We start from the raw sequence: 13,557 nt of genomic DNA, 5'->3' as shown, positions 1-13,557 counted from the left end.
AACTTACTCCAGTACCTGTTGAACTTGGTAGCAAAGCAGAAATTATCAGCATATACAGATACATACACGCACACACGTGCACCCCAAACACACGCAGATTGCTTGACTGGGTCATTGACCTCCCTTGGAAGATACACCCCCCCACATACAAATTGATACATTGGAAAGAATACTTGATTAGGAATGGCACATAGTCAATGGTTGCTGTTCTTCAGTTAATTAATTTTTCTTGTAATGCAAATCTTTCCTTTCTCAAAACCCAGGTGTAATTTTGCTCATTTGTAACACATGCTCATCAGATTTGCTTTTTCCCTCTAGTACAGATGCTTTGTATGTTCGGTAAAGTTGTGCTTTTTCACAAGGATCTGCTGAAATGAGATTTACAAACTGAGTTAAAAGAAAGTGTTCATCAGGTTTGTGAAAAGGGTGTGCAGGTCTCCATGGAACTTACCAAGGTGTCTTCTGAAACCAATAAATCATTCCAGCAAGTCACACGCTACAAGGTTGATAACATGGATCACAAACGAGGGGAATTCAAACAAGTTTCTGGAAAATGGAATTAAAAGGCAAGTTTAGGGGCCAGCACTCTAGTGTATTAGGCTAAGCCTCCACCTGTGGCACCGGCATTCCATATAAACATTGGTTTGTATCCTGGCTGCTCCTTTTCTGATCCAGCTCTCTGCTTCTGGCCTGGGAAAGCAGTGAAAGATGGCCCAAGTGCTTGGGCCCCTGTACCTGTGTGGGAGACCTGGAAGAAGCTCCTGGCTCCTGGCCTTGGTTGGAGCAAGCTCCAGCCATTGGTGGCCATTGGGGAGTGAACCGCAGATGGAAGACCTTTCTTGTTATCTTTCCCTCTCTGTCTGTAACTCTACCTCTCAAATAAACAAAATCTTTAGGGAAAAAAGGCAACTTTATTTTTTCAAGATTTATTTTATTTATTTGAAAGACAGAGTTACAGAGAGAGATAGAGCCAGAGAGAGAGGTCCTCCATCTGCTGGTTCACTCCCCAAATGACCACAACAGCCAGAGCTGAGTTGGTCCAAAGCCAAGAGCCAGGAGCTTCCTTCTGGTCTCCCATGCAGGTGCAGGGGCCCAAGGACTTGGGCCATCCTCTACCGTTTTCCCAGACCATAGCAGAGAACTGGATTGGAAGTAGAGCAGCCGGGTCTCAAACCAGCTCCCACATGGGATGCCATTGCTTCAGGCCAGGGCGTTAACCTGCTGCGCCACAGCGCCAGTCCCAAATAGTGTTTTTCATAATGCATATTGTCTATGATCATTTTGAAGACCCACTAAGTCTTAACTGCAAGTATGGTACAGTAACAATGGACGTGTGAAAACCAAAACTAAGAACAGAATACATTTTCTGCTTGCTCCAAGGAAATGAAATATCTAGGTATACATTTAACCAAGGATATGCAGGATGTCTATGTGGAAAATTACAAAATACTGCGAAATTAAATCAAAGAGACCTACCATGTTTACTGATTGGAATATTCAAATGGTGGAGTTGTCAGTTGCTTCCTCTACTGTTGACATCTTAACAATTTTGTGACACATACAGAAGCTTATTCTCAAATGTATGTGCAAAGACCCAGGTCCTGGAATTGCTAAAATAATCCTGAGAAAGATGACTATAGCAGAGGAATCAAAGTACCTACAGTAAAGCTGACTGTGTATTTAAGTCATTCAGAGAGTGTGGAATTGACAGACAAGCAGACAGAACAAAGTGAGACACACAGAGAAGCAGGTGAGAACACACAGAAACACACTCACTCAAGTGCACGCAACTGGCTTTTCACAAAGTTACGTAGCAACCCACTGGAGGAAAGATGCCTTTCACCAAACGATGCTGCAGCAGTGGGACATCCGTGGCAAATACAAACAAAGCAGGCAGCAAAGCAAAGCCAAGTCAAAGAACACTCACACCTTTGTTTTTTTTTTTTTGACAGGCAGAGTGGACAGTGAGAGAGACAGAGAGAAAGGTCTTCCTTTGCCGTTGGTTCACCCTCCAATGGCCGCCGTGGCCGGTGCACCGCGCTGATCTGATGGCAGGAGCCAGGAGCCAGGTGCTTTTCCTGGTCTTCCATGGGGTGCAGGGCCCAAGCACCTGGGCCATCCTCCACTGCACTCCCTGGCCACAGCAGAGAGCTGGCCTGGAAGAGGGGCAACCAGGACAGAATCCGGCGCCCCAACCGGGACTAGAACCTGGTCTGCCGGCGCCGCTAGGTGGAGGATTAGCCTAGTGAGCCGCAGCGCCGGCCACACTCACACCTTAAATTAAAAAAAAAATTCAAAATGAATCACAGGTTTTGAAAGCATAAAGTTATGAAATTTTTAAAAGGTCTTAATACCAAAAGCACAACCGCCAGAGAACATTGATACCTGAAATCCCATCAAAGCAAAACTCTTGTTCCACAGAAGCTGCAGTAGGAGGAATATAAAATAAGCTACATACTGGGGAAAATATTGAAACCCTCATCCTAACAAAGAACTAGTATCTAGAATACATAAAGAAATCTCCAAATTGAATAGGAGAATTTTAAAAATTCTAGTCCAACTAAAAAATAAACACAAGACACAGAGACATTTTGCCACAGAGAAGAAACAGATGGCCCATGAGCCACGGAAGATGGCAGGTATCGTTAGCCTTCAGGGAAGTGCACATCCAAACCCCAGTGCGATGTCCCCACACGCTGACTATGACTGGTGAGAGCTGGAGAAGCTGACTCACTACGCCTTGCTGTTGGGAGTGTAAGGCAGTAGCACAGGAGCCCTGGAAAAGAATGTGGCAGATTCTTACACATATGCAGGTGCCACTGTACAATACAGCCCAGTTGTTGCACTCCTTGGTGTTTGTCCGTAGAAGGGAAGACAAGTTTACACAGACACCTGTGTGTGAATGTTCACAGTGACTTGGTTCATACTGCACCAAACTGGATGCAACCCTGATGTCCATCAGGTGGCTGAGTGGTTAGACAGGCAGCAGTCCATCCACATGGCTCAGCACTAACTAGAACAGTGTACGGATACACACAGCTGTCTAGATGAATCTCCAGAGAACTACACTCAGGGTTTTTGATATTTGTAGTTTGGTAGAGCTTCTGTTTTATATAACACTCCTTGATTTTTAGGGGAAAAAATGGGAAATCTAGAAAAGAACACAAAAAGAGAAAAAGAGAAAGGAAATGCACTATAGAACAATGACTTGGAGAAAAGCCCTGTAGATTTCTGCATAGATTCCACGGACTCTTCTAACTCCTCTCTTTCCTTTTGCTTTGTTTTGTTGGGACTCTTGCGTAGGGCATGCAGAGACAAGAAATACCAGCACTTCATGACTGAAGGCTAAGAAAGAGAAAAGGAGTTGATATTGAAATCACAGAGGCTATAGGAGCTGGATGATGGGCCCTGGGAGGGCAGAGTGGGCTTGGGTCAGCTGCCCTGGATGAGGGTCAGGTGGCGGACTGTGGGCTCCGGCTGGCCACCTCCCCAGGGTCTGTTTTACTCTGCCAAGCAGATCCAGGAACAGTGCTTGCCTGCTCAATAAGCATATTTTCCAGGGACAGTGAAGACATTTATGTGATTGGTGACTTCCAAAATGTAGACATTTATTTCTTCGGGCATTTGCCTCAAGGAGCCACGCATCTCCTTAAAACACGGGTTAATGTTTCGAAAGAAGGACTGAACACATAGAAATGACTAAGTTAGAAAGGTGCACCAGATGTGTAGATGGGCTTCCACTGGGAAACAGTGCTAACAGGTGCCTTCCTAGTTACCCACTCAGCCAAAGCTTTATGGCCAGTAATCTTCTCATGTAGGAAAAATATAACTCCATCTAGTTGATGACTGCTGCAAAGTTGGCAGAGGTGTGGACTCTCAGGTTTCAGCCTGTTAGTGACAGGTAAAGAGGTGACTTTGAGCAGAGGAGGCGGGGATTCAGGGTGCCCCAGCCCCTTCCACCCTCCCTGCGAGGCACTTGGGGAGTCTGAGGAGTCTGGGGGAGGAGTGTGTTGGTTTGCCTGTGAGTAGCTTTGTGACCTGAAACGGCGTCCGTGTCTCCCATCCAAGTACTAACCAGGTCCGACCCTGCTTAGCTTCTGAGATCGGGCACGGTCAGGGCGGTATGGCCGCAGACCAGCGTCAGTTTCTAATGTCGGAAGTGGGTGAAATAGTGGCTGCTTCTGTGAGTCAGCGTGAAGTGTGTCAAGGACACACCTTTAAAGATTCCCATGGAGGACCTGGCTGCATCAATATGGCCCCCACCTCTTCCCCTTCGAGTGGAACGAGTCCGACAGTCCCATCCAATCCCCGGTTCTTACCAGCACACAGCCCAGCGGCTGCATGCTTACACTCCCTCGGTGGGACAAAATATAGAACATTCTGATAATCTGCCAACTTGAGAAGCACTAAACAGCAATGACTCTTACCAGAGGACTAGCTCTGCTGCTTCTTGCCCTGGTCATTGACAAGTAGAACCTCTCCATGGCTGGTGCTGCGGCTCAATAGGCTAATCCTCCACCTGCGGCGCCGGCACACCGGGTTCTAGTCCCGGTCAGAGTGCTGGATTCTGCCCCGGTTGCCCCTCTTCCAGGCCAGCTCTCTGCTGTGGCCCAGGAGTGCAGTGGAGGATGGCCCAAGTGCTTGGACCCTGCACCCCATGGGAGACCAGGAGAAGCACCTGGCTCCTGCCATCGGATCAGCGCGGTGCACCCGCTGTAGCGGCCATTGTGGGGTGAACCAACACGAAAAGGAAGACCTTTCTCTCTGTATCTCTCTCTCACTGTCCGCTCTGTCTGCCAAAAAAAAAAAAAAAAAAGTAGAACCTCCCCGAGAGATGTGCGAGAGTAGGACCTCCCCGAGAGACGTGCGAGGTCTAAGGAGGTGATTAGACGTCAGATCTTTTAAGCTATCAGCATGTGACTTTTGATTCCTAAAAGGAAGGCTATAGACGACATGGAATGTTGAATTCTAAAGCTTGAATTCCGGGGATTGTGGGACCCCTGCTTGCTCGGTGAGAAAGACAGAAGTCCTTGGGCAGCTGGAATACTGGCTGTCTGGGGTGGTTTTCACCCACTGTGTTGAGATGAGTGGAATAACCTCCGTGGGGTGATAGCTGGCCTGTAAGTGGTCCCTGTCACTCAACCCACAGTCATTCTTACCTTTTTAAAGTGTTAAAAGTGTTGTCACATTACATATGATTGTCAGCTTACAGGTGACTCACATGAGATCAACAGTCAAGTGAGAACTATCATCTTTCCCTTGTAATTATTTCTTACTTTTATCTGAGAACAGGAAAGTCGATCTTATGACTTGAGATAGTTCCCACTGGTAATAGCATTTTGTTAATGTCTCAAAGTGTCCTGTTATTTTACTTGGCTTGGTTGCTCGTTAGGTTAGCAGCTTCATCAATGACAGAACACATGGACTTAAAGTTCCCCACACAGGCAAGGCATAATTTTTCCAGGAATTTTTCATATTGTATGTGTGCAATAAAAATCAAAGTCTAGGGTCAGGTGCCTGGCACAATGCCTGGGATGCTGCCTGGGACACCTGTGTCCCTGTCAGGGTGCCTGGCTCTGAGTCTCTGCCCCACTTGCTGTTCTAGCTTCCTGCTCATGTCCACCCTGGAAGGCGCCCGTCATGGCTCCAGCTCTCGAGTCCCTCCTACCACATGGGGGACCTGGCTTGGGTTCTCCATCCCCAGTGGTTGTGAGCACTTAGGGTGCGAAACCCGAGATGGGAGATCTATGTCTGTTCCATCCAAATAAAAATAAAAGGTAGAGAAAATGAAATCTGAGTGTAGGAAGCGTTCCACACCCAACATCTCAGTTGCTGCTCACAGAATGAACTAGGAATATGGAGTGTTCTTTACTTCACTTTTAATGTATCTTACTCAGTTTTCCGGTGATGAAATGAAGATTTAAGTGTTTCCAGAAAAAGCCAAGTGGGACTCAAATGTTGGTCCCCAGATTCTTGTTTTCAGTATTCTGCCAGGCCTGTTTTTTCAGCTGTTTTCTGTGCTCCGGCGTGAAGTTGCAAGATTGAACCTCAGCAAGCAGAAAGTCAGAACGGTGCTTTTCATCTGCAGGAATCAACATGCAATGCTCCGCTTCTGGGTGCTAATCCCCTCCATTAAGAAACAGAGTCCCATGGGGCCAGGGCTGTGGCACAGCGGGTTAACGCCCTGGCCTGAAGCACCGGCATCCCATATGGGCGCCGGTTCTAGTCCTGGCTGCTCCTCTTCCAATCCAGCTCTCTGCTATGGCCTGGGAAAGCAGTGGAAGATGGCCCAAGTCCTTGGGCCCCTGCACCCACGTGGGAGACCCAGAGGAAGTTGTCACCGATCAGGGAGAACATATGATATTTGTCCCTTTGGGACTGAGAAGTTGTCTTAAGTCCTGTTGATTATGGGAGAAAATTTGAATTTGTATAATAGACATGGTGTTCTACAGATGTTTTTTAAATCCTCTTCCTGTCCAGTTCTGTGACTGCAGAGGGACGTGTGCACAGCCAGTCTGGGAGCAGAAGCCCCGCCCCCTAAAGTGGTCTCTTTTGGTTTCCCCGTCATCCACCACAAGCAAGGAATCTTCCGGAAGTTCATGGAGAAATGGATCGGAAAATTTATTTTGCTGCAAAATAAATTTGAAATTCCACGTATGATGTTTTCATGACACGCATTTCTCATGACTTTGGTGAAGACCTGACACAGCTGTCAGAGCTGCCCAAACGTTTCCAGGAGGAACCTCACTGACTCCATCCGCCCGTGAGTCGCCTGGAGTCACAGGGCTGCTCTACTGATGCCTCCTGGGGGAGGAGGCCATCGCAGCGAATCCTGTGCCACGGGACTCATTGAAGAGAGGATTTGGCCCGGTGATTAAAATGCAGGCTCGGGGCCGGCGCCGCGGCTCACTAGGCTAATCCTCCGCCTTGCGGCACCGGCACACCGGGTTCTAGTCCCGGTTGGAGCACCAGATTCTGTCCTGGTTGCCCCTCTTCCAGGCCAACTCTCTGCTGTGGCCCGGGAGTGCAGTGGAGGATGGCCCAAGTGCTTGGGCCCTGCACCCCATGGGAGACCAGAAGTACCTGGCTCCTGCCTTCGGATCAGCGTGGTGCGCCGGCCGTGGCAGCCATTGGAGGGGAAACCAACGGCAAAAGGAAGACCTTTCTTTCTGCCTCTCTCTCACTGTCCACTCTGCCTGTCAAAAAAAAAAAAAAAAAAAATGCAGGCTGGGATGCCTGCCTCCCGCATGGGAGTATCTGGATTTGCTACGCCACTGTGGCTTCTGACTCCAGCCTCCTGCCCCGGCAGACCTGGGAAGCAGTGGTGGGAACCTGGATTAAATTCCTGGCTTTGACCCCACCGCGACCTCTCTCTCTCTGATTCTCAAACCAATAAGATGATTTTTTAAAATAAAATAGAAAGCCGGCGCCGTGGCTCAATAGGCTAATCCTCCACCTTGCGGCGCCGGCACACCGGGTTCTAGTCCCGGTTGGGGCACCGGATTCTGTCCCGGTTGCCCCTCTTCCAGGCCAGCTCTCTGCTATGGCCAGGGAGTGCAGTGGAGGATGGCCCAGGTGCTTGGGCCCTGCACCCCATGGGAGACCAGGAAAAGCACCTGGCTCCTGGCTCCTGCCAGGATCAGCGCGGTGCGCCGGCTGCAGCGGCGGCCATTGGAGGGTGAACCAGCGGCAAAGGAAGACCTTTCTCTCTCTGTCTCTCTCTCTCACTGTCCACTCTGCCTGTCAAAAAAAAAAAAAAAATAAAATAAAATAAAATAGAGGGGAGATGGCTTAAGGAAATGCTTCAGCTAGTCGTGGGAGGAGTACGCTAATTGGTTACTTTTAAAGAATTCTGCTAGAAATGATGGCCTTGGGATATTTGCCTGTAGTGGTAAGGCAGCCGGTTTTTCTCTGTAATAAGATAATGAGCTCTCTCAGTCGGACACGACACTCTTGCGGTGATCGGCAAGTGGGACTGAGGCGAGGCCTGCAGGAAACCACATGGAAAACTGCTTTGGGAACCAGCCGTGCCTGCAGCAGTTGGAATTTCTTACCAGGAATATGCTGTAGTCATTAACTTTGCGTAGCATTTTTAGGCGCAATGAGTCTGACCATCATAAGCCAACTCTTACTGATGCTCTTGCCCCTGACTTCTCCTTTTCTCCCAACTGCCCAAACCCCAGCTCACCTGTCCAACCTCGGACATGGGAGAAACTCTAGAGAAAGTGACCCCAGCCCAGGCCACATTGGTCTCCACCCCCCCAGCCCGGGCGCTGCACAGCCCCAGCTGGCCCCCTGTGTCTCCCTACGCAGAGCCCAGTCTTACTGTCTCCCTCACATTGCCTTCACCAGGGCCTTCATGCAAAGCCCAACCTTGTCCCCTGGGAACACTGACATCTCAGGACAGTGCGCTGCTCCCTGGCCTTTACAATTCCTGCCTTACCTGGTGCAATGTGGACAGCGTGTCCTTCCTCCTGGGGTTGCTCAGGACCCCCGCCACCCCACTTTCCACAGCTCCCTCCTCTTCATACCCATGATCCTCAGGTTTCAGTCTCCCTCATTGTCTCTTTTTGCACCTGTCTCAGCATCTAAACCCTGCAAAGTCTCTCCCACCCCCACGTCAGCTGCCAGAGTCATCTCCCACCCTTGCAGCCAAGATGGGGACAGTGATGTCCCCTCAGAACCCCTGCAGCCCTGCCCCCACTGCTCACAGAGCACCCCCACATCCAGGACCCGTCTCCTGGTTTCCATGGTTGCTTCTCAGTCAGTACCCATCCATTAGCCTTTACTTTGAATGACTCTGATTTCAGCCCTAAAACTTTATAGAGTCTCATTTCCCGTGACCTTGTCCACCCCTTGGGCTCTGTCCTCTGCACGTCGATGACTTGCTGACCATACGAGCATACTTCAAAAAGCTGGCCCAAACTGGAATGAAAGGGTAATGTGCGTTGTCCATGAATGTTCGGGGTGCCCCCTCGTCTCCTAGTATCTCCCGATTTCCTGGAACTCCACCAGGCTTTAACAAGTAGCTCATACCCAAAAGGAATGCTCTAATGTATAAGGCTGGCGCTCTCCGGTACTCATCCCTAGTCTTCACAGTGCTCTCTGGCTGAGTGGCCCGTGGTGCTCCGTCTTCCCCAGGCATCCTTTATGCCTCTCCTTCCTCCTTCCCTGTCCCCAGTCGGCCCTGGTCCTGCCGCCGCTGTGTCTCCCACCCCACCACTCCCCTCTACTCCTGTCTCTGTTTATCTCTCGCAGGGTCACCCACCACCTTTGGTTCCTCAGCTCTCCCAGAAGATCTTGCACTAGGACACCAGGATATTCTTTCAGAGACACCAGCCCAATCACCCCTTTCTTTCTGTTCTTTAAATGGGCCCATGAGTCCCCTAGTGAGTCTCCCATTACCGCATTTTTAAAAAGATTTTATTTTATTTATTTGAAAGAGCTACAGAGGCAGAAATAGATAGAGAGATAGAGATAGAGAGAAAGAGAGAGAGAGAGAGAGGTCTTCCATCCACTGGTTCACTCTCCAAATGGCCACGGAGGCCAGGGCTGGGCTGATCTGAAGCCAGGAGCCAGGAGCTTCTTCCGGGTCTCCCATGGAGGTGCAGGAGCCCAAGCACTTGGGCCATCTTCTGCTGCTTTCCCAGACTCATTAGCAGGGAGCTGGATCAGAAGCGGTACAGCTGGAGCTCAAACCAGCGCTGCAGGCCAGGGCTTTATCCCGCAGCGCCATAATGCTGCCCCCCCCCACCATCACTTGATCTTCAGGGCTGCCCATTGCTTTCAAGACACGACAGAGGCCGGCGCCGCGGCTCACTAGGCTAATCCTCCACCTAGCGGCGCCGGCACACCGGGTTCTAGTCCCGGTCGGGGCGCCGGATTCTGTCCCGGTTGCCCCTCTTCCAGGCCAGCCCTCTGCTGTGGCCCGGGAGTGCAGTGGAGGATGGCCCAGGTGCTTGGGCCCTGCACCCCATGGGAGACCAGGAAAAGCACCTGGCTCCTGGCTCCTGCCATCGGATCAGCGCGGTGCGCCGGCCGCAGCGCGCCGGCCGCAGCGGCCATTGGAGGGTGAACCAACGGCAAAGGAAGACCTTTCTCTCTGTCTCTCTCTCTCACTGTCCACTCTGCCTGTCAAAAAAAAAAAAAAAAAAAGACACGACAGAAACTTCTACAAGATGCACAAAACCCTCTGAGCACATCGCACTGAAGCCAGTTTTGTAGACGTATGTTGTCTGCATGCGTCATGCTTGACCAAGGCTGGTGCCGTCCTAAACACTGCTGATTATTCCAGGAGCAGCCTTCAAGTCCAGGGTTTGCTTGGCGAACACTGGCCACTTGTGTGACCAAAGCCTGCACCCCCCACCCCGGGTCTCCTCATCCACCTGTGGGAATAACCCCTTCCCGCGCACCACGGAACCTTGCATTCAGCTCTGTGAGGGCGTTCGCCTGCTCGCTTGTCTCTGCCCCTGCACACGGTGCTCTGTGGCCTTGGGGGATCCAGGCACGAGTGCGTCTCTTATGTCCAAAGCGGCTGGTGTTGCCGGCATTTGGAAGGTGATTGACATGTGCTTGATAAATCAATGAATGCATCAACCACGTCGTGATGCAAAGATATTGACAGAAATAAGAAATTGCTCTAAGTGTTGTTACTGCAGATGCTGAGACGCCACAGGACTGTCCCCGGCGAGTCTCCGCAGGCGATCTGCACACCGCTGTGAGGGCACTGCTAAGGCGGGAGCTGTGTAGGGCAGTGTCAGTGGGTTCCAGTACAGCGAGAGCTAATTTTCCTTCCCTGAAGTGTCATGTGGTGAGTTTCAGCCACCAGATGTTGCCCAGCAGCCGAGGCCTGAGCCGCGTGCGTTGTGTCCTAACAGGTACTTGAAGCAGACCACGCGGGAGGAGGTGTCGGCGGCCGAGCACGCGCAGAACAGGGAGAAGCTGGTGGTTTTGAAACAAGCTCTGAGTGTGGTTGGCTTCAGCACCCCGGTGAGTCATGGTGTCGGTGTTTCATGGGGAAAAGCAAACTTCTGACTTATCCAAGCTATGCGTTCGAAAGCATTCCCGAGTCTTACTGCATTGCGGCTGGGAGGGCAGCCACCGGGGAGTCACAGGCAGGCAAGGTCCAGTCCCCACCACCTCGGGGTTACTTTGGGTGGGGTCAGTGGCCGCAGGCAGACAGCACATAGAGGGGAGTGTGGAAAGCATGGAGAAACAGAGAGTGGTCAGAGGTGAGGGTGTTTGTGGCTTACCAGAGGGCGGGCACAGCTCTTGCCCAAAAGGAGAAACACATGTATCCATGCAAGCAAATGGGATCAGTTCCTTGAGAAAACTGGTAGATCTGAAGTAGCAGTTTTTACTGCTAAGGATCACTATGAAGTGAATCGCATCGCTTTGTTGAAATAACTTCCTGCGCAATATGTTTATTTGCTTCTTAATGAATTACCAAACATCTGCAAGCATTAGCCTCCACGCGTGTGAGGCCTCCACGCGTGTGAGACCCCCTGCTGTGCAGTGACGTCTCCGTGAGAACGGAGATGCTCCAGCTCATGCCAGAAACCTGCAGGCTGCTGGCCGTGTGTGGCACGTGGCCAGGGGGATGGAGGAAATGAACGTTCCACATTGCTTGATTTTGGTTCATCTAATTTAAACAGCCCTGCGCACTTAGGGGTTGCTGCATGAAACAGTGCCAGTCTAGAGGAGTGGGGCTAGGACAAGGGCCTCTCGGAGTTCCCAGAGATCTCCATTTCACCGTGTGTTATCTCTGGTCTCCCCCCCCCCCCACACCCCATTCATTACTGCTATGCTGGAGCCATCCATATCGGCCTGCAGTGGCCACTTTGGGATGCCAGGAATTCGAAGCCTGGATGGACTCTCAGACTGAGACGTCCCTTCTCATCTCGGAACCCAGTGCTTGGGTGGACTCGGGTCTTCGTCATTCTGCTGCCCTCATAGTGACAGCGGTGGGCGAGGGTAGGCAGGCACATGCAGACAAGGTTGGGGAAGTGGGATTGGGCCGAGCAGATTGACTGCCTGGGCTTGGCTCTGCCCACCCTTGCTGCACTCGGAGGCTGGAATCCAGAGTCTACAGTGCCAGCCTGTCTGGTTCTTTCTGCTCTGCCCATCCCGTGCCTGCGTTTCTGTCCTCCGATTCCTGCTCACTCACATGCTTCCATCTTTGCATTTGCCACTTCTGTGCTTTCCACTGTCCTTTCCCCCTCCCACCATGCCTGACATTTCGGCTTCCTTACAGAAAATGGGGACACAGATAGGGGTAGCGAACCATTCTGCCAAAATACCAGTTGCTTGGAAACGGGGCTTTGAAAATCCATGATTGATCCTCAAAGGCAGGGCCAGCAAAATGCACCTGCTGACCGAGCCAGCTGATGGAGAATACAGCAGCCTTTGCGGTAGGAGACACGTGTCCACTTTAACAAAAGGCGTGCGGTTCATCTCTTCATCTGGACCCTTTGGAGTGACTTGAAGTGGATGAGGAGTCCACTTAGGAGGGACAGGCTAGCGTCCAGCGGGATGTGAATGATGGTTCTGGGCCGGCAAAGCCCTTGAACAAAAACGTGTGCAGGTGACGATGGCCACGTGGTCTGTTCCTCACGGCACCTGCACCCTCGCCCTGTATGCAGCCAGCCAGGCGGCAAGGCATCCCTGCTCACCACTGAGAGTCACAGGGCAACAGTCTCTCCTCCACGCCTGGAGGTACTTGTTCTCTCCTTGGTCCCAGCCCCCATCACACTGTGACGCACACTCAAGATGGTTCCACAGAACAGCCAGGACCTCAGTGAGGACAGTGGCCGTGCAGAGGTGCCCAGCTGGCAGGACGCCAGGACAGTCATGAGAAGCTCCCAGGGCTGCTTAGAAAGGGAAATCTTGGGGCCGGCGCCATGGTACAGTAGGTTAATCCTCCACCTGCGGTGCTGGCATCCCATATGGGCACCAGTTCTAGTCCCGGCTGTTCCACTTCTGATCCAGCTCTCTGCTGTGGCCTGGGAAAGCAGTAGAAGATGGCCCAAGTGCTTGGGCCCCTACACAAGCATGGGAGACCAGGAAGAAGCTCCTGGCTCCTGGCTCCTGGCTGCTGGCTCCTGGCTCCAGATCAGCGCAGTTCCGGCCGTTGGCAGCCATTGGGGAGTGAACCAACAGACAGAAGACCTTTCTCTATGTCTCTCCCTCTCACTATCTGTAGCTCTACTGCTCAAATAAACAAACAAACAAATAATCTTAAACAGAAAAAAAAGGGGGGGCGGAATCCTGTAGGCTGCCGGCTACTTGAAGAGGCTGGGAAAATGTTATCCTGTTCAGCATGACAGAATTAAATTTGAAAAACTCACGTAGGACTCAGAAGCTACCCAAAATGTGGAGTGTTGTGCCACAGCTGTGGGCTGTCTGGACCCCAACTTGCACATTAGGAAACTGCGTGTCCAGAGGCCGGATCGCTTGTCCCTGTAGGGCTCTGCCTGCTTTAAGTGTCTTGATCATCCTGCTACATGGTTGGCGCTCTGCAGAAAAGCAAAGTCTACCTTACAGCTTTTTCTCAACTTT

General features: G+C 51.2%; 1 protein-coding gene across 4 annotated transcripts in view; it reads left to right on the top strand.

Annotated features, from left to right (window-relative positions):
* MYO16 (myosin XVI) overlaps positions 1 to 13,557 on the top strand; it is a 693,372-nt gene that overhangs the window by 437,281 nt on the left and 242,534 nt on the right. For all 4 annotated transcript variants that reach the window (XM_070048580.2, XM_051849982.3, XM_089303408.1 and 1 more), the window contains exon 17: positions 10,878 to 10,989. In XM_070048580.2, the coding sequence (XP_069904681.2) occupies positions 10,878 to 10,989 (112 nt within the window). The remainder of the gene's footprint in view (positions 1 to 10,877; positions 10,990 to 13,557) is intronic.

The sequence above is a fragment of the Oryctolagus cuniculus genome, chromosome 9, assembly GCF_051225735.1.
Source record: "Oryctolagus cuniculus isolate XC-2025 breed Fujian yellow rabbit chromosome 9, ASM5122573v1, whole genome shotgun sequence".
Taxonomy (NCBI): domain Eukaryota; kingdom Metazoa; phylum Chordata; class Mammalia; order Lagomorpha; family Leporidae; genus Oryctolagus; species Oryctolagus cuniculus.
The sequence above is the reverse complement of the archived record's forward strand: the minus strand, read 5'-3'. Positions and strand labels throughout refer to the sequence as shown.